The following is a 17,766-nucleotide window of genomic DNA, read 5'->3' on the forward strand; positions in this document are numbered from 1 at the left end:
GCCTCGGAACGTCGCTGTGGGGTTCTCCCCGCCCGGCCTTAGTCTCTCCATCTGTAAAACGGGCTTTTCGGGCGGTTGCCCTTCATTGAGCCCATGAGCCCAGGGCCAGCGCCTGGGGGTCTTTGATGCCAAAGCCGAGGCCACTGCCCGGGCCAGTGGATCTGGAAGCGAGATACAGCTTTGGAAGTTGCGTGAAGTGCAGACAATTTGGGAACCGCTGGTCTGGAGCCCGAGCATTACTCCGCTCAGCATCGCGGAAACAAGTGGACAGGGTCTGCGGTCAAAGCCGCGTGCATACGGGAGAGCCGCTGGCCCAGGTCCCAGGAGCCGCGAGGAGCCGAGCCCGGTGCCCCGCCCAGACCGCCTGCCAAAGCCGTGCCCCGGAGAGAAGGCTGCTGTCGGGTGGTACCTGACCCGCCCTGTCCTAGAATGGAGGCTTCCTGAGGCCCACCCGGCTCGTCTTGTTCACTGTTACGTCCCCTGCACCTGGCAAATGGCAGGCACTTAACTGCTTGTTAAATTATCATCGTATTCTGGGGGCGTCAGGGCTGGAGGAAAACCCCCAGTGCTCGGAGCCGGACCGCCTCTGGTCGCACCAATCAGGAGCCCCGAGCGCTGCCACTGCCAGAATTACCCGGGAGGAAACCTCAGCGACCACGCTGAGTGCAGGGGGGGCCGGAAGAGAACCCCCACCACAGACCATCCGGAAGCTGCCGCGGGAGATTACCTTGGCCAGGGTCATGCCGGATGGGCTGTCAGGGCTCTAGGAAGGCTTGGCGCCTATTAAGATGGCAGGAGGGGTGAGAACTTGCAAAAGGCAAGTGAATCCATTAACACCCTCACGGGGCTTGGTGCATAATAGAAGCTTTGTAAATGCTCCTATTTCTCAGCGGTTTTAAGTGAAAATAAAACCAGGGTTTAAGGAAACACGGGAAAGTACCAGCTTGCTCCCGGCCTGACTCGCTAGCAATGCAGTGCATCAGATGAATAAATGCGCTTTTGCCATGTCCCTTGTGACTCCACAAATCCCTCCCGGCCCTCATTCTGAGTCTTAGGGTTTTAAAATCCCACAATAACAAGGAACCATTGTCCTGAATCCAAAACCAAAAAAACCCAACAAACTTGTGGTCCCCAGATTTGCATTTGGCGCCCTCTGCCTTCTCACCCTCTCCCCACCCTGCTGCCCCGCCCGTCCTGTACCCGCTTCACTGGGCCCAGAGTCCTCCCTGGAGCCCTCAGCGTGTGATTTGTCACCAGCACCCAGAAGTGTTCTAGGTACGTCCTTGTCACAAAATTAAAAACAGTGAACAGGCTCAGCTGTGTGGTCGTGCACACCCGCACTCTCCGCTTCTCAGAGCCACAGCGCCCTCCGGCCCCCTCTCTGATAGGGAGACAACTATCAAGGTGGCCAGCCTGGGAGAGAGCCGGAGACACAGACGGGGACAGAGAGAAAAGTGTCCCAACAGCCAGAGCAGCCGCCAGGAGGGAGCAGCCGCCAGGAGGGAGCAGCCCCAGGAGGGAGCCTCTGCACTTGGTTGCAAGAAGCAGCACAGACCCTCACACCAGGGCCATCAACTTGTATTCTGCTCAGTTTCAACAGGCACAGCTACTGTCGCCCACCTGCACTAGGTTAAATCAGTGAACTCGGGGAGGCGGGACTCCTGAAGTAGCACATTCATGACAGGGAGAAGGCATGGCCCCAGGAAAGAAGGAAACAGAAGAGAAAACTACAGCACTCGGAATCCCTGTGGTCCAAGCGCTCCTATCACCACCCACATCCCGGCAGACTGCGTGTAAGGGAGGACATTACCACAGGGTTATTTGCTGGGGTCCAGCCCCAGCAGGTCCAGGGGTTCCCCAAGGGTGTGGACGGAGTCGGCGAAGAAGGAACAACACAGAGGCAGCGTTCAGTTGATCAGCATGGTTGGGTTCTCTAGCCAAGTTCTGGTTAGGATCTCCAGCCAGGTTCTGTGTCCATGTTCTCTTGCTAGGTTCTCCAGCCAGGATCTCCAGGTTCTCCAGCCAGGTTCTGTAGCCATGTTCCCTCGCTAGGTTCTCCAGCCAGGTTCTGTCCAGGATCTTTTTCCATGTTTTCTCCAGCGAAGTTCTTCTGTCTCTAGGTTCTGTGTAGGTTCTGTCTTCTAAGTTCTGTCTTGTTACATCTGTATTTATACCAGTTGATTCCAATCCTATCAATCTCTATTCCAAAGGTTAGGGCGTTTCTTATCTCCATTCCAGGGAGTAAAGATTATGTAGCTTAAGCATGATTGCCATATATGCCAGGTCCCTTGAGACAGCAAGCATGGACCGGCTCCCGGCAGTTATTGACAACAGGGAAATGGACAGAATGTAGTTCAGCCGTGAGGAAAGGTTAACGGGATGGAGCCATTTTAAAAAACTTTAGAGTTTATCGTATACTAGTAGCACAGAGGAAATGCTTAAGTTATAAGAGTGATACTGACTTTTAAATGAAGTATAAAGCCAAAGAGTGTGGAATTCCTCTCCCTGTCCCCCAGCTGTGCTGGGCCTGCCGGTTGGGGGGCGGGGGGGGGGGGGAGGAGAGCTGCCGACAAGGGTCTCTTCTGCAGGACGGGGTTCGTTAAACTTGCCACGAGTAAGGCCTACTTGCAGAGACACCAGTGAGATTTAGAAGACGACGGGAGGGTGAAACGGCTACTTTATCCCCTTAAACGCTCGGTAATCCGGGATAAAAATAAGGACCATGCACCCAAATACAGAATAGGATGGTCGTTTGCGTAACCAGCAGAGACGTCGTTTGTCAGGTTGCTTATGCCCAGGTAGGAGGGGAGGAGGGCTCCAAGCCCCTGGCCCTTCTCCCCAGAGCCCCGAGATGAGGCCAGAGCTGTTCCCACTTGGTGAATGGGGAAACCCAAGCTCCAAGTGGTGAGGTAACCAACGCAGGCCTAACACCTGCTGTTCCGGGAGTGCTGACCGCAGAGCCCGGGGACTAGCAGCGCCTCTGACTGCCCCGGGGACCCCATGTGCTGCATCGTTGCCCCATTTTACTGGGAACGCTGGGATCCAGGTGGGTCTGGCCCAAAGTCAAGGGTCACTCATTCCCAGAGCATCCAAGTCACTGACTGGAAGAAGTAAGTTACAAGGAAACCGACAGATTCGAGCCCAGGGCATGGGGAGGGCGGGGACGCCTGTGGCCTGCGGCTAACTGATTGCTAAGAGGTGCCCAGTCCTGGAGGCCTCACGGCTCTAGGTATAAAGGAACAGAAAGTTCTTGGGGTGGGGCTCCCGTGAACAGCGCACCACAGTGGAATTTTCCCAATAGCATTTTTTTTAAGGCATCTCCCAGCTGCCTGCTGCTGCCACCATCAGAACAGGAATCAGGTTTCACAAGGAAGTCCTGGGAGGTGGGGGCAGAGGACAGAGGGTGCGGAGGGTGGAGGTGAGCAGGGGCACACAGCTCCAACACCACATGACCCACTGAACCTGTCCGTGCATGAGGCTCTGTCACTGGGCCTGAGGTGTCTCTGGCCCCACAGAACTCCCTGCTGCGCCCAGAGCACCCTGAACTCCCACATCCCCATCACCGCACCTGCTCTGCCTCTACCTGGCTCTCCCTTCCTCCTCTAATTCCTAGTTCCCTCCCGTGGTGGCTCAAAATATTACCCCAGAACATCCTCCTCATTCTTACCCACATCCCCACCCCCAGGCTGCCCCTGGGCTCCGGCCACCTATTGTCTCATCGGGTCTCTGTGAGGTCCCCAGGTCCGTAGCAGGCAGCCCAGGCCCACACGAGGGATGACAGCAGAGCCTCCCAGGCCTGCATGTGTGTGCTCCCTACATCCCTGCTCTCGTGGCGGGGGAAACTGAGGCTCCGATAGGGGAACCTTCCCACCCACAGCCCCACAGCTTCCGAGTCCACAGGCAGGATTTGAGCCAGGCTGCTGTTGTTGTTGTTGTTGTTGTGTCAGAGAAGAAGGGAGAGGGAGAGGGAAACATTAATGATGAGAGAATCACTGATCGGCTGCCTCCGCACACCCCCTACTGGGGACGGAGCCTGCAACCCGGGCATGTGCCCTTGACTGGAATCAAACCCGGGATCCTTCAGTCCACAGGCTGACGCTCTATCCACTGAGCCAAACCGGCTAGGGTGAGCCAGCCTGGTTTTATCCCATAGCATCCCTCCCCTCCCCACTCCCCTGGACATAGCCTCCTTGGGTCTGGGTCAGCGGCCTCTAAGATTATCTGCCCCTGAGACTGTGAGCTTGCCAACGGCACGGGATGCTCAGGACAGTTTAAGGCGCCTCCTCACAGGCTGGGAGCTGGAGGCCCTGCAGGGAGGTGGCGGCCTCCCCATTCCGGGCCGCTGCGACCTGCCGCTGTGGAGGAGGAAGCGCCTCGGAGCCAGGGGCTGGTGGGGACCCCGGCCTCTTCCCAGGAAGGGTGCGGCTCATGCTGCCAGAGGGCGAGCCACTTCGAGTGTGTGTGATTCACCTCCTTCCGCCTCTGCGGGCCCTGGCCAGGGCAGAGCTGCACCCCAAAGGCTTCATCCTGCACCACAGCCTGCCGACCCCCTAGGGTCCCAGAATAGGGAGGGGCGCAGGGGCTGCCAGGCAGGGACATTTGGGGCAAGACGAGGAAGAGCCTTCCAATGAAGGGGCCTCAGGGGCCTCACGCCTTCCCTTCAAAGTCCTGAGACGGTCAGCATGGTCGCAGCTCCCGCAGGCTCGGCGCGGGGAGCCCCAAAGCTCATCTGCAAGGGGACTGTGATGTCTGTCTTCCTGAAAACCAGGGCCGGGAAGGTTTGCTGGTTTAGAAAAGTAAACATTTCCAGGACCAGGTTTAGGACCCAGCATGTAGCAGGCTCTCGACACGTGTTTGCTGAATGAATCAATGAATGTTTACAAACTGTTTGCAACCACGGCCCCATTTCCTCCTAACTAGCAGTTAATGCCAACATGAAGAATCCCGGAGCCTCAAAATACCCCCAGCCTGCCAGGTGCAACGCCACCAAGTCTGGGAGAAGCATGCAAGGGTGGGGGGGGGAGCGGCGGGGGGGGGGGGGAAGAGGAGGGGCGGTGACGTCAGTTCAGTGTGAGAAAGTCACCCAGAGGCCCAAGTCTCCCTCTTCCTCCCCAGCCTGGGAAGGGGAGGCACAGGCAGGGCTTGGTCTGGGAAGCAGGAGGCAGGGAAGTGAGGAGCCCAGCATGGCAAGCACTGCTCCAAAGATTTCCTTAAACCACCAGTCGCCAACCTTTCGGACCTCACGGATCACTGGCCCAGAGGATCACCTGACCACGTGGAGGCTGGCTCAGTGGGCATCCCTGGTGCAGCTTTAGGGTTGGGGGTGGGGGTGCTGCCAACAGGCCAGACTGCAGGCTCCCCGGGATGGGGCACTGAGACGGCACAGGCTGCTTTGTGTGTGGGAGTGACTAGGGCAGGTACGTGGGGCCAAGACCAGCACAGGGCAGAGCTGGAGCTAAGAGCCAGGGTTTGCCACTCTGAGCGGCACCGAGGGGGTTCCTGACCTCTATGAGCAGCTCCCAGGGCTGTGCACAGGTTCTCCCACCCCCACCCCCACCCCCACCCCCACGCCAGGAGGCCGGGCCTGAGCTGCTGAGTGGGCAGCTCCGTTATCTCTGGCTCCGGGTTCACCGTTTGCAGGGCGCATCGTCATGTCTGACACTGTGACCAGCAGGAACTGTCCTGAGCAGAGACACAGCCAGTGCTCAGGCCTGTGCTAGAGGAGAGCAGCTGAGTCAAGTCCGCCCCTGGATGAAGGGGGCCAGGACTTGCTAGAGGCCCCCATAAGCCTGGGGTTCATGGCAAGTGGTTCAGGCTTCTCCTCACACTGTTCCGCTCCCGCTGGGAGGAGGGCTGGCCAGCTCGGTGCCTGCACCCACCCTAGGCCAGGACGAGCCCCCGGGGGACCTGAGCCCACAATCCAGCGCCATCTTGGCCCCTCTGCAGGGGGGCTGAAGGTGGAGGGAAGGAGCCGTGGCCTGGCGGCCGCCCTGGCCTTGGGACTGACGAGCCAACAGCAGGCCCAGCTCACCACCGTGGGGCGGGCATTCCTGCACGAGCCCTTAGACTTGCCCAGTGGGCCTCTCCAATGGACACCCCATGGCTGGGCAGGACCCTAGGCGGTGGGCACGTGGGGCATAGGCTCTGGCCAGGCACCGTTACCAGAGCAGGAGCTCCTGGTGGGGGGGCGGGCATACCCCAGCCTGCTGACCTGCCCCAGGATGCAGGGGTGCGGGGCGGGGGGGGGGGGGAACGGGCAGGGCAAGTGTGTGCAGAGGGAGAGGGGCAGGGAAGGGAGGGCACGGTGCACTGGGAGCTGGTCCTCATGCAGGTGACATGGTTACCTGCTGTCACCAATGGCCTAGCCCTGCGTGGGAGGGAGCTGGTGGGGGGAGGGCTTTCACTCCTGAAAGGGGCAGGAAGGCTGCAGGAGTGCCCTGGAGCTAGGCAAGCCTGCCACCAGCTCCCAGCATGCATGAGGGCCTGAGGGCCAGCGCTCTGTGTAGCCTCAGTCTGGAAGGCAGCACGGGGAGCACCATGCCCGCCTGACTGTAGGCTGGGGTTCAGGGAAGCCAGGGCCTGCGTGGGGAGCAGGCCAGAGGGGCGGCTTCCCAACAGGCCTCCCAGCCCTGGGGGATCCCCTGGACGGTGACATGAAGTATTCAGGCCATGTCTGAGCTGCAGCCGCCCCCAGCTTGCCCCTTCCCCACAGGGCCAGGGACCTCACGCTACGGGGCTGGGCTGATGGGGACCCAGCGTTCTGCCGCTGCCCCTGGCCTCTGCCCGCGGGCCCGGCCAGCACAGGAGGGACAGTGACCTCACTTTAAGGTGAAAGGGTAGGACTGAGCCAGCCACATGAGCACCATGTGATTGTGGTCAGCACCCTGTGGCACAGGCCCCTGACGGACCCAGCCCCCCGGCCAGGCCTCTGCTACCACCAGGAGGAGCAGGGGAGAGGCAGTGAGGGCGCCTGCAGATGTGATGTTCTGGCGAGTTAGTGGACTGGGGTGTGGCAACTTCTCCTTCGCAGTTTCCGCCTTTGCTTCTCCCCGTCCAGGAACCACAGGGAGGCGGGTCTTGGAGGACAGGACCACATCCACTGGGTTTGCACGCAGATGTCTGCATGGCTGCACTGTTTCGTCTGTACAGCCAACCCTGTGAGAGGGAGGGCCTGTTAGGATCTCCGTTTACGGCCGAGGGTACAGGCCTGGGGATGAGCGGCCTGGCCCAGAGCGCAGGGCCAGGGTGGCAGCAGACCCGGGCCCCGGCACCTGGCTCAGCGGGACTTCTGTAGATGACGCCTTACGGCACAGCTCCCGGTGAGACCGCTTGGCAGTGTTACCAGCCCCTGCACACGCTTTTCTGGTTAGTGGGTTTGGGCACGATGAAGGTTTGGGGATTGTCCAATGGGCTCGGTAGCTACGATGCCCAGTTCACATCCTGGCTCACCAGTCACCAAGTGGGAGCACGTGCTTAACATCTCAGTGCCCCAGCTGTCCCGTCTGTGAAATGGGGTGCCGGTGCCTCCCTCATCGTTTGCTAGTTAACGGCTAACGCGTGGCAATGGCGGTCTGCTAGCTGTGACTCTTCCTGGCACACCGACACCATCCGCACGTTAGCTGTGACTCTTCCTGGCACACCGACACCATCCGCACGTTAGCTGCTGGTGGCATCACCAGTCAGTGCTAGTTCAGTAAAGTGAGGCAATGGTTCCCCAAAGTGTCATCAGCCACCCACCCCGGTGGCGCAAGGCCCGCGGCGGGCTGCGAGCAGCCGCGATTTCCTGGTCTGCGCTCGCAACAGTGCCCAGCCGTGATGCCATCTGCTCGGCTGCTTTCCAGAGAAACCGGGGCTGGGCCCTCCTTTCCGTTCCTGGACTGCTGTGCGGGCACGGGCCTCTGCCCGTGTGGCCCATGTGCCCAGAGCCACCGGCGGCGGCAGCACAGACCCTCACAGCAGTGGCCCGGGCGCTTCAGACCTGTCGTCCAGGGAGGCCTTCACGCCCCTGGGCTGTTCAAAAAGCACTTGGCTGTGACATCGGAATTCCTGGGCACAGGTCGGCCGAGTGTGCAGAGCACACGTCCTGCTCGAGCTGTGGCACTTGTGAGCGGTGATGCTGGCGGATCTTAAAGAGCCAGAACACAGGGGAGCCCATGTCAGCAAAGCCACAGGCCATGAGGCAAACCCACAGCAGGGGGACCTCCTCGGGTAACCCAGCGCACGGGGGCCGCCCTGCATAGCAACGCCCGCCAGCCCTGCCAAAGGTGTCTCCAGGAAGGCAGCGTCAGTGCCACCTCCCACCCAACTGGGCACAGTGGCCGCACAGAGTGGGGATGACTTAGTTCACACAAGACACACCCGGAATGACGCCCACCGACTGCTCAGTCAGCTCACGCAGTGGGCTGAAGGCACGAGGTGCCGCTTTAAACCCTAGACTTGCTTTAACTTACTCAAGGTCACAAGGCCAGCAAGCAGCCAGCCGGGCTCCGCGCGGCAGGAGCCCGCAGGGCTGGCACTAGAAGTCAGGGAGGGTGAGGACTTTATGGAAGACAGTGCCGGTTTACTCGCTGGCAGGGAGCTACCACGCTCACGACGGCAGTTTTCCCATCGAGACCTATCCACCGCACACGGGACGGACGTGCTGATCCCTGTGATTCCCCCGCATGTGGGAAACGGCTGCATGGTTTGTGGTGGGTGCGGGGCGGGGGGTGGGGTAACACGGGGACTGCGTTCATACCCCCCCCCCCCCCCACACACACACACAAGATAGTGCTGGTGAATGGCCAGCGGGCTGGGGAAAATGAGGCTGAATCCTTAGGCCTCACTTCTTGCATACAATACATATGCTTCAAAGATTAACACGACAAAGTACCTGGGTTCTAGAAAAACATGGGAGAATAGTTGTTTTCAAATATATTTCTACTAGAGGCCTGGTGCACAAAAATTTGTGCACTTGGTGGGGAGGGGGGCCCCTCAGCCCAGCCTGTGCCCTCTCTCAGTCTGGGACCCCTCGGGAGATAACGACCTGCTGGCTTAGGCCTGCTCCCGGGTGGCAGAGGGCAGGCCCAATCCCTGGGTGCAGCCCCTGGTCGGGCTCAGAGCAGGGCTGATTGGGGAGTTGGGGTGCTGCCGCCTGTCATGCACAGAGCAGGGCGGATTAGGAGGTTGCAATGCCACCCTCAGTCACGCTCAGGGTAGGGCCGATTGGGGGGTTGGGGCACCGCCCCGTCACACTCAAGGCAGGGTCCATGGGGAGGTTGTGGCGCCACCCCGTCATGCACAGAGCAGGGCCAATCAGGGGGGTTGGGGCGCTGTCCCCTGTCACGCACAGAGCAGGGCCCATCACGGGGTTGGGGCGCCGCCACTCACACTCAGGGCAGGGCCGATGGGGAGGTTATGGCTCTACCCCGTCACACACAGAGCAGGGCCCGTGGGGGGAAGAGGGGGTTGGGGCTCCGCACCCTGTCAAACACAGAGCCGCAGGGCAATCAGGGGTTTGGGGAGCTCCCCCCTATCAGGCACAGAGCAGGGATGATCAGGGGGATGGGACGCCTTCCCCTGTCACAAACAGAGCAGGGCGGATAGGGAGGTTGTGGCCCCCGCCCCGTCACACACAGAGCTGCAGGGTGATCAGGGGGTTTGGGCGCTGCCCTGTCACGCTGATCCCGGTGCCGGGAGGCCTCGCAGCTCCGCTGATCCCAGTGCTGGGAGGCATATTACCCTTTTACTATATAGGGTAGAGGCCTGATGCATGGGTGGGTGCCGGCTGGTTTGCCCTGAAGGGTGTCCTGGATCAGGGTGGGGGTCCCCACTGGGGTGCCTGGCCAGCCTGGGTGAGGGGATGATGGCTGTTTGCAACTGGTCACACACCCTTCAGGGTGGGGGTCCCCACTGGGGTGCCAGGCCAGCCTGTGTGAGGGGATGATGGCTGTTTGCAGCTGGTCACACACCCTTCAGGGTGGGGGTCCCCACTGGGGTGCCTGGCCAGTCTGGGTGAGGGGCTGAGGGCTGTTTTCAGGCTGGGGGGTGACTGAAGCTCCCAACCGCTCCTTTTTTTCTTTTTTTTTTTTTATTCTGGGCCAGCTTTAGCTTTGAGGCTTGGCTCCAGCTCTTAGGCCTCCGCTGCTGAAAGTAGGTTTCTGGCCTTTGCTTACAATGTTGCGATCCTGCTGGCTGAAGCCCAGCAGACTAAAGCAGGTTTCTGGGGTTTTGTTTAGCTTCTATATGTTACATAGTTGCTTAGAGTTGCAGCTCAGAGGCCTGCAGCGGCAGGCGGGGAATGTTGGAGTCCTCCGTCACTGAAGCAAGCAAGCCTCATGTTAGTTTCAAGCTGCCTGGCTGCCATCTTGGCTGGCAGTTAATTTGCATATTGCCCTGATTAGCCAATGGGAAGGGTAGCGGTCGTATGCCAATTACCATGTTTCTCTTTTATTAGATAGGAGGATTGATTTCAAAGAGGAAGAGATAGAAACAGCAATGATGAACCATTGATTGGCTGCCTCCTGCACGCCCCCTACTGGGGACTAAGCCAGTAAGCCTGGCCTGTGTCCTAACTGGGAATTGAATTGTGACCTCCTGGTTCATAGGTGGACGCTCAACGACTGAGCAACACTATCTGGGCCATGGGAAAATATTTTTATCCTCTTAAAGCTGGAGAAGACACTGAAAAACATGCCTACACATTCCAGAAACCACAAATTAAAAAACGGATAGAAGCCCAGCCAGTGGTTGAGCACCGACCCAGGAACCAAGAGGTCAGGGCGCATGCCCAGTTTGGGGGCTCAATCCCTAGTAGGACGTGCAGGAGGCAGCCGGTTGATGATGTTCCTCTCTCATTGATTCTCTCTCCCTCTCTAAAAAATTCAATTAAAAAAACATATTAAAAAGGGGACAGAACACAATTTAAATCCTTCTGTACACAGCCCACCGCTCCTCTGCCCAGATGGAAAGCAAACGCTAACTGGAAAAAGCACTTGCCTCAAGTAAGCAAAGGCAGCGGCGTTTGGACGTCCAGCTGCCAACAAGGCCTCCGGGCCTCCTGCTCCGCAGGACGGGGGCAGCACCGGCACGTGCAGCGGTGGGCACTCCGAAGGCGGGCATTTCCCCAGGAGCGGCCCCACGGGGAGGCTCACAGACATGCCGCTCAGAGCACTGAAGACAGCGCTCATCAACAGAAAACCTGAGTCTAGATGACGGAGTAATACAACTTTAAAAGGTAAGTAGGTTGAGAATTACTGCCATGAAGACACCTGATAAAACCCTATTCCTGACATTACAGAAGAGCGTTGTGGCTCAGCCTTTAATGTTAATTTCTCTATGTACACAGTCACGTATGCATTCGGCTGTCATGAAGTGTGTTGCACAAATGTCAGAAGCTACCATTTCGAGTGATGAAGTAAGATGAGTCTTCCTTTATGTCTTTAAAAATACACTGGTGCAGGCCCTGGCCAGGGGCTTACTTTCAGATTATTGTCCTGCGACGCCAAGGTGCTGGGTTTAGTCCCTGGTCAGGGCACGTACAAGACACAACCAATGATGCGTAAATATGTAGAACAATAACAAATCAATGTCTCTCTCTTTCTTCTTCTGTCTCTAAAGCCAATCAATAAAAAGTATATTGGTTTCTTTTTTACAATGAATATTGTCATGTTAATATAGAAAGTCTACACACACTTTTTCCAGAACAAAATGACTAAGCTCTGTCTGCCACTGAGGGACACAAATGCAAGACTGAGGCGGTGGCTGGGGGAGGAGAGCAGCGGGCTCCTTTCTCAGCAGGCCCCACCCCCTTCTTCTCCAGCAAAGCAGCAGGACGCGTTTTCAGCCTGTAAGAAGGCATAACCTTCACTTGGAATGATGCGCATAATTATCATAATTACTGTGGTAAATAAAGATGACCAGCCTGTTTTTCAAATTTTTTATTTTGGTGTTAACTCCACAAGAAAACAAAAACTCAGTTACTCTGGTGTACGTGAAATCAGAACAATACAACCGCGGGAAACCTCAGCCCGGACGGCACGGACACTCAGTGCGACGGATGTGCAATGCGCTTCATACCACAGTGCGTCTCAGCGTTTTGCCAACTTTTTAAAAATGCTTTATCTTTGTGATCATCCATTCACAAAACTAAAAACCACACTTGCAACTCTGCAGCTGAAAGCCTCCGGCTTCAGCCACTTAACTATGAAAACAAATAAATACATCACCTGTTAACCCCGGCCCACTGGTCATCCATCCATCCCCACCCCGTGGAAGGCGCAGCCAGCTTCCCGCGTGGGCGTCGGGGGAGGCTGCCGTCCACCACCTGGAGCTGTCTCTGATCAGAAGCAGCTATACATCAACTGAGCTAAAGATGGTGTTTGAAATAGTTATTTGGTCTCTGCTACATAAGCAATGATTTCTAGGACAATTACCATTGTAGTGATTTTAGGAATTTACAACATCCAATTCTTTTTTTGCCTTTGCTGTTAAATTATATTTCAGTGCAGGTGCTAATGAATTTTTAGGAAGCTCCGGAAGAAAAATACGTAAAACCTTATAAAATCTGTAAATAAATAACAGCAACATAAAACCTTCCATGTGCGCGCACACACGCACACACACGCACACACACGCATGCACACACACACGCACGCTCACAAACCCACTGTAAAGTGTCAGAAGCTGCTGCCCCAGCCGGGCCCTCAGGGAGCGTGCAGAGCCTGGGAGGACGCCACAGCCTCAGAGGGAGTTTTCTGTGTCATCAACTAAGGAAAAGGCAACAAAACCCAATGCTCAGACCAAAGCCCACATTTCTCAGCCGCCCCGGCCCAGCTGGTGAGCTGTGAGTTTACTGCTCACCCAGGCAGTGGGGAAGCCGCCTGTCCATGTAGCTTTCCTGCGTGATGCTAGACATACTAAACTGCTTTCACACATTAGGTGTTTTTTTAAAATGAGTTAAGAAAGAAAAGCAATTTTGAATGTGTAGTTTTTGAGACATTCCTCCTCCTAACTTCCGCCTGTGGCAGAGCCGCGTGAAGCGTGAGGCGGCGATAGGGACACTGACCCTGGGCCCCGGGAGAAGGGGAGGCGCCCCGGAGGCAGTCACAGGGACGGAGAAACCGATCCTCCACCTGTCCCAGCGCACCACACGGCATTGCCGAGCATCCTCTCACACACAAGGGAGACCTAAGCTACACAAAGCGCAGCCACAGCAGCAGCCAGCTGCAGCCGCCAAGGTTTCCTGGGGGCGATGGGGTGGCCTTTATTGCATTCAAATGTTTCCGATTTCGAGTTCTAGGGCTTTCGATTCAATGTAGACTCTAAGGAAATCATAATTTGCAACTAAAATCCTCACCCAGTATTGTCAGACTTGCCACACAGAACCCTGAAGGGTGGTCTGGTGTCAGGACATACAGCACAGGCCGGGGCCCTCCCCCACGTGCCTCACGCACTGCCCCCCCAAAGCCTTGGCTTCAGTTAGCAAGAAAGTCCCAAACCATTGATCTTCCACGAGACTCCAGGGGGAGAACCTGGGGGAGAAAACACAGCATCTGTAAGTCTCTGAGAGCACGCCCTGTGGTTGCTACTTCCGACGTGCACGCGATCTTACTGAGAGGACCGCGCGGGTCGCCCGGCGCCACTGCGGGGTCGTCTCTATCCTGGTTCTCAGAGAAGAAAGCCTAGTGTTCCGAGCTCGAGTCTCTGGAGGGCGGGAGTGGTCGCAGCCACTGCGGGGCTAAGATGGGGACCGGACGGACCACAGTGCGAGGGGAGTGACCGCGGGAGATGCCAGGAGCAGTGGCATTTCTGAGACAAGCACATGCACACCCATTCTTGATTTGACAACACAATCTAGTCTATTTCAAAGAGCCAAGAATTTAACAGCTTGGGAAAAAAATCTTCAACAGGATAGCTGTCCTCAACTCTAAAATAAGCAAGAAGAGAAAGAGAATTACTGATCTGACGCAGTTAATTGAGAAGAATCCTAAGGTGTTAGATTGACAGGCCTCACAAAGGTCATTTCCCATCACATTTCCTTTTAAACAGTTAACGGGCGCTACTCTGCGGTCAGAGGTGAGTTCGGGAGAAGAGCTCCTCGCCAGGGTCGGCCCACTCGCCCGCGCCGTCCGAGCCCGTGTCCTCCGAGCCCGAGCTGGCGCTGGAGCAGCGCTTCCTGTGGGCGCCCCGAGGTGCTGTTCCGGGCGTCCTCTCCACGGTGCACCTCGCTTCACAGACAGAAGACACCTGAGGAAGGAGCATGTTCGACAGATCAGACAGGCTGTCCCCAAGGCCACGTGACCCAAAACAAACACTGGTGATTTCCTGTGGAGAGTGACACACGTGAAGAGTCTGAGTGTCTCCGAGCAAAGCAGCCTCTCCCCCATCCAGGTGGGTGTGGGGCTGGGCACGGGGACACCACGCACAGCCACGCCCTCCACGGCTCCCCTTCCAAGAGGGAGACCACCACGCCAACCAACAAAACCCCCCCTGCGGGAGCGGGGGGCTGAGGGGCGACGCACGGGGCACTTCAGACCGGAGTCCTGGGGGAGGCAGGTCTCTGAGAGGCATCCTCGCCTGAGGGCTGGGAAGCAGACGGAGCCACAGTCGCAGCCAGAGCTCCCGGGGACTGGGGCTGGGCCTCAGACTAGGGCTCTAGCACCATCTGGTACTTTTTAGGAGAACTCTGCTGTGTAGGGCTGTCTCCCTCAGCAGAGGGTCAGTATCTCTGCCCCAGGACACCACAGGTAAGTGGTGACCCCTCTCTAGTCACAGTAACCAGCATACCCCCCCATCATAGTAAACTAACCATACTACCCCCCTAGTAACCAGTAACGCTTCCCTCATCTCCGAAAGTGATAGCAATGCCCCCCCGTCACAGCAGCCAGCACCCCCCACTCATAATAACTAACAAAGTTCCCCCATCATAGTAATCAGCAACACCCGCCCACCTGTCACAGGAACTAGGACACCTGGGGACACAACACACAGGGCCTCGGCCATGGCAAGGGTTTGGGTTTCACCTAAGAAGGCAGAGGACACTGGCTAGGAGTGTGGATCCTCATGGGCTCCGGGCGCCCTCAGCGTGCAGCTGTATGACTGAGGCTCATGGGCTCCGGGCGCCCTCAGCGTGCAGCTGTATGACTGAGGCTCACGGGCTCCGGCGCCCTCAGCGTGCAGCTGTATGACTGAGGCTCACGGGCTCCGGCGCCCTCAGCGTGCAGCTGTATGACTGAGGCTCACGGGCTCCGGCGCCCTCAGCGTGCAGCTGTATGACTGAGGCTCACGGGCTCCGGCGCCCAAAGCGTGCAGCGGTATGACTGAGGCTCACGGGCTCCGGCGCCCACAGCGTGCAGCTGTATGACTGAGGCTCACGGGCTCCGGGCGCCCTCAGCGTGCAGCTGTATGACTGAGGCTCACGGGCTCCGGGCGCCCTCAGCGTGCAGCTGTATGACTGAGGCTCACGGGCTCCGGCGCCCTCAGCGTGCAGCTGTATGACTGAGGCTCACGGGCTCCGGCGCCCTCAGCATGCAGCTGTATGACTGAGGCTCACGGGCTCCGGGCGCCCTCAGCGTGCAGCTGTATGACTGAGGCTCACGGGCTCCGGGCGCCCTCAGCGTGCAGCTGTATGACTGAGGCTCACGGGCTCCGGGCGCCCTCAGCGTGCAGCTGTATGACTGAGGCTCACGGGCTTCGGGCGCCCTCAGCGTGCAGCTGTATGACTGAGGCTCACGGGCTCCGGGCGCCCTCAGCGTGCAGCTGTATGACTGAGGCTCACGGGCTCCGGGCGCGCTCAGCGTGCAGCTGTATGACTGAGGCTCACGGGCTCCGGGCGCCCTCAGCGTGCAGCTGTATGACTGAGGCTCACGGGCTCCGGGCGCCCTCAGCGTGCAGCTGTATGAGGCTCACGGGCTCCGGCGCCCTCAGCGTGCAGCTGTATGACTGAGGCTCACGGGCTCCGGGCGCCCTCAGCGTGCAGCTGTATGACTGAGGCTCACGGGCTCCGGGCGCCCTCAGCGTGCAGCTGTATGACTGAGGCTCACGGGCTCCGGCGCCCTCAGTGTGCAGCTGTATGACTGAGGCTCACGGGCTCCGGGCGCCCTCAGCATACAGCTGCAGGAGCTGAGTGAGACACACGGTTCTGGAGCTCTGTGTGCCTCAGTTTCCTCTCCTGCACACGGTGTAACAGCACCTACCTCGTGGGCTTGTTGAGGACCACAGGAGGCAGGTCAGACCGGGGCGGTCATGTGCCTTGCGATGGAGGAGACTGAAGAGGGGCTTAGCGGAAGAGAAGGACAGGAACGGCCGAAGCTGACCAGGAGGGCGTGGTGTGGAGGGAGTCATGGCGGCGGGAGGAGGGGGAGGGTTTGGAATGGCTGAGGTGGGGGGTCAGGACTGGCATACAGACTGCGTTGAAGGTGAGAAAGGGATGAATGCCCAAGGTCGGGCTAGAAGCTGTGGGAGGGGTGCATTCACGGGGAGGGACGGACTGCAGGGCCATGGCAGCGAGCATGGACGCGGGAGGAGCCGCGAGACCACAGGGCGCTTGGGGAGAACATTCTCACAGCACTTGACTGACACTGACAGTCACACTGGGAAGAAAAAGAAGCTTCCTGCAACCCATTTGCCTGCCTGACTGGACCAGGGCTCCCAGGCCCGCCCGCCCTCAGGAGTCCCAGGTCTGGGGGGAGGCAGACACGCAGGCAGGGCTATGGCTGCTGCGCTGGACCAGGTACGGCAGGCACAGACAGGCTCCCTGGGCTGTGCTGGGAACGGTGAGAGGGTACCCACCCTGTGAATGTGGGAGTGACAGGCTCAGGTTTGGATTCAGTGTAGAGCACAGCTGGGGGAGCCTAGGGCTGAGGCCGGAGGCGCCGTGGACCAAGCGAAGGGCTACAGAGGAGAAAGGTCACAGCCCCGAGCTCAGGGACAGGAGGGGAGGGTGAGGGGCAGCTCACAGACTCCCAAGTCTCAGCTTCGTGACAAGGGGCGGGGTTGCCACTTAAGCCAGCATAAGGAGCAGGACAGTCCACTTACCCTATTAAAATCTAACAGACGCTCTTCATTACAGGGCATTTCTTTAGCATCTGGATACTCTTCTATACCATGCTCTCCCTTGGCATTTGTATAGCGTTCTTAATCATTTTGAGTGGAGAAGGGAAAAAAGGGAAAGGGGGAAATTCCATTAAGACACAGGTATGACACAGACATCCCTGCCTCATTTCTGCTGAGAGCCAGGCCAGTCGGGCTACCAACCCGGGGGGGAGGGGGCGGGGGTCCGGTCACTAAGCAGCCACAGGGCATTCGAAGCGAACACCAGGCAGCAGAGACGTTCTTCAACAGACTGGGTTTTAAACCAGGCCGGCACCACCCTGGATTCCTGTTGTCCTACCAGGACACACCCACTCCCCACGCCTCATCTCACTGCGCGTCAGACTTACTTAAAAACAAGTGGAAGGCAAGACCCTCCGCCAGCAAAAGATTTCCACTTGCTATACTGTGAGCTCTTCACAGGGTGGCGGGAAGGGACCCGCAGGACCTCCGAGGTGCGCCTGTATCACAGGATAAAGACGCAAGGTCCAAGCTCGAAAGAGTGCGCAGGGCACGGAGGGAGAGACCACGGGCCCCGTGTCTGCCTGTCTAACGGATGAACAAAGGGGTCAGACAGGAGGAACTTCGATGAGAAACCAAAGCAGGGACGTCCTTGCTTGCTCTTCAGCAACTCAGCACAGACTAACCACACTCCTCTGGTCTGTGGATGGAGAACGGGGCCAGGGCCTGGCTGGG

At 58.2% G+C, this 17,766-nt stretch overlaps 1 protein-coding gene across 6 annotated transcripts in view; it reads right to left on the reverse strand.

The window, feature by feature from the left end:
• Nucleotides 1–17,766, reverse strand: part of LOC118666255 (TBC1 domain family member 14) — a 168,432-nt gene that overhangs the window by 76,977 nt on the left and 73,689 nt on the right. Inside the window, exons 8-9 of one of the 6 annotated variants that reach the window (XM_036328321.1) lie at nucleotides 17,017–17,114; nucleotides 11,904–14,226 (exon numbers count right to left, since the gene is read on the reverse strand). The exons of the other annotated variants lie outside the window; for them this stretch is intronic. Of the exons in view, the coding sequence (XP_036184214.1) occupies nucleotides 14,050–14,226; nucleotides 17,017–17,114 (275 nt within the window). The 3' untranslated portion in view covers nucleotides 11,904–14,049. Of the gene's footprint in view, nucleotides 1–11,903; nucleotides 14,227–17,016; nucleotides 17,115–17,766 lie in introns of those variants that run through there. 6 annotated transcript variants of the gene reach the window in all.

This window comes from Myotis myotis, unplaced genomic scaffold (genome assembly GCF_014108235.1).
Source record: "Myotis myotis isolate mMyoMyo1 unplaced genomic scaffold, mMyoMyo1.p scaffold_m19_p_1, whole genome shotgun sequence".
In the NCBI taxonomy this organism is placed as follows: domain Eukaryota; kingdom Metazoa; phylum Chordata; class Mammalia; order Chiroptera; family Vespertilionidae; genus Myotis; species Myotis myotis.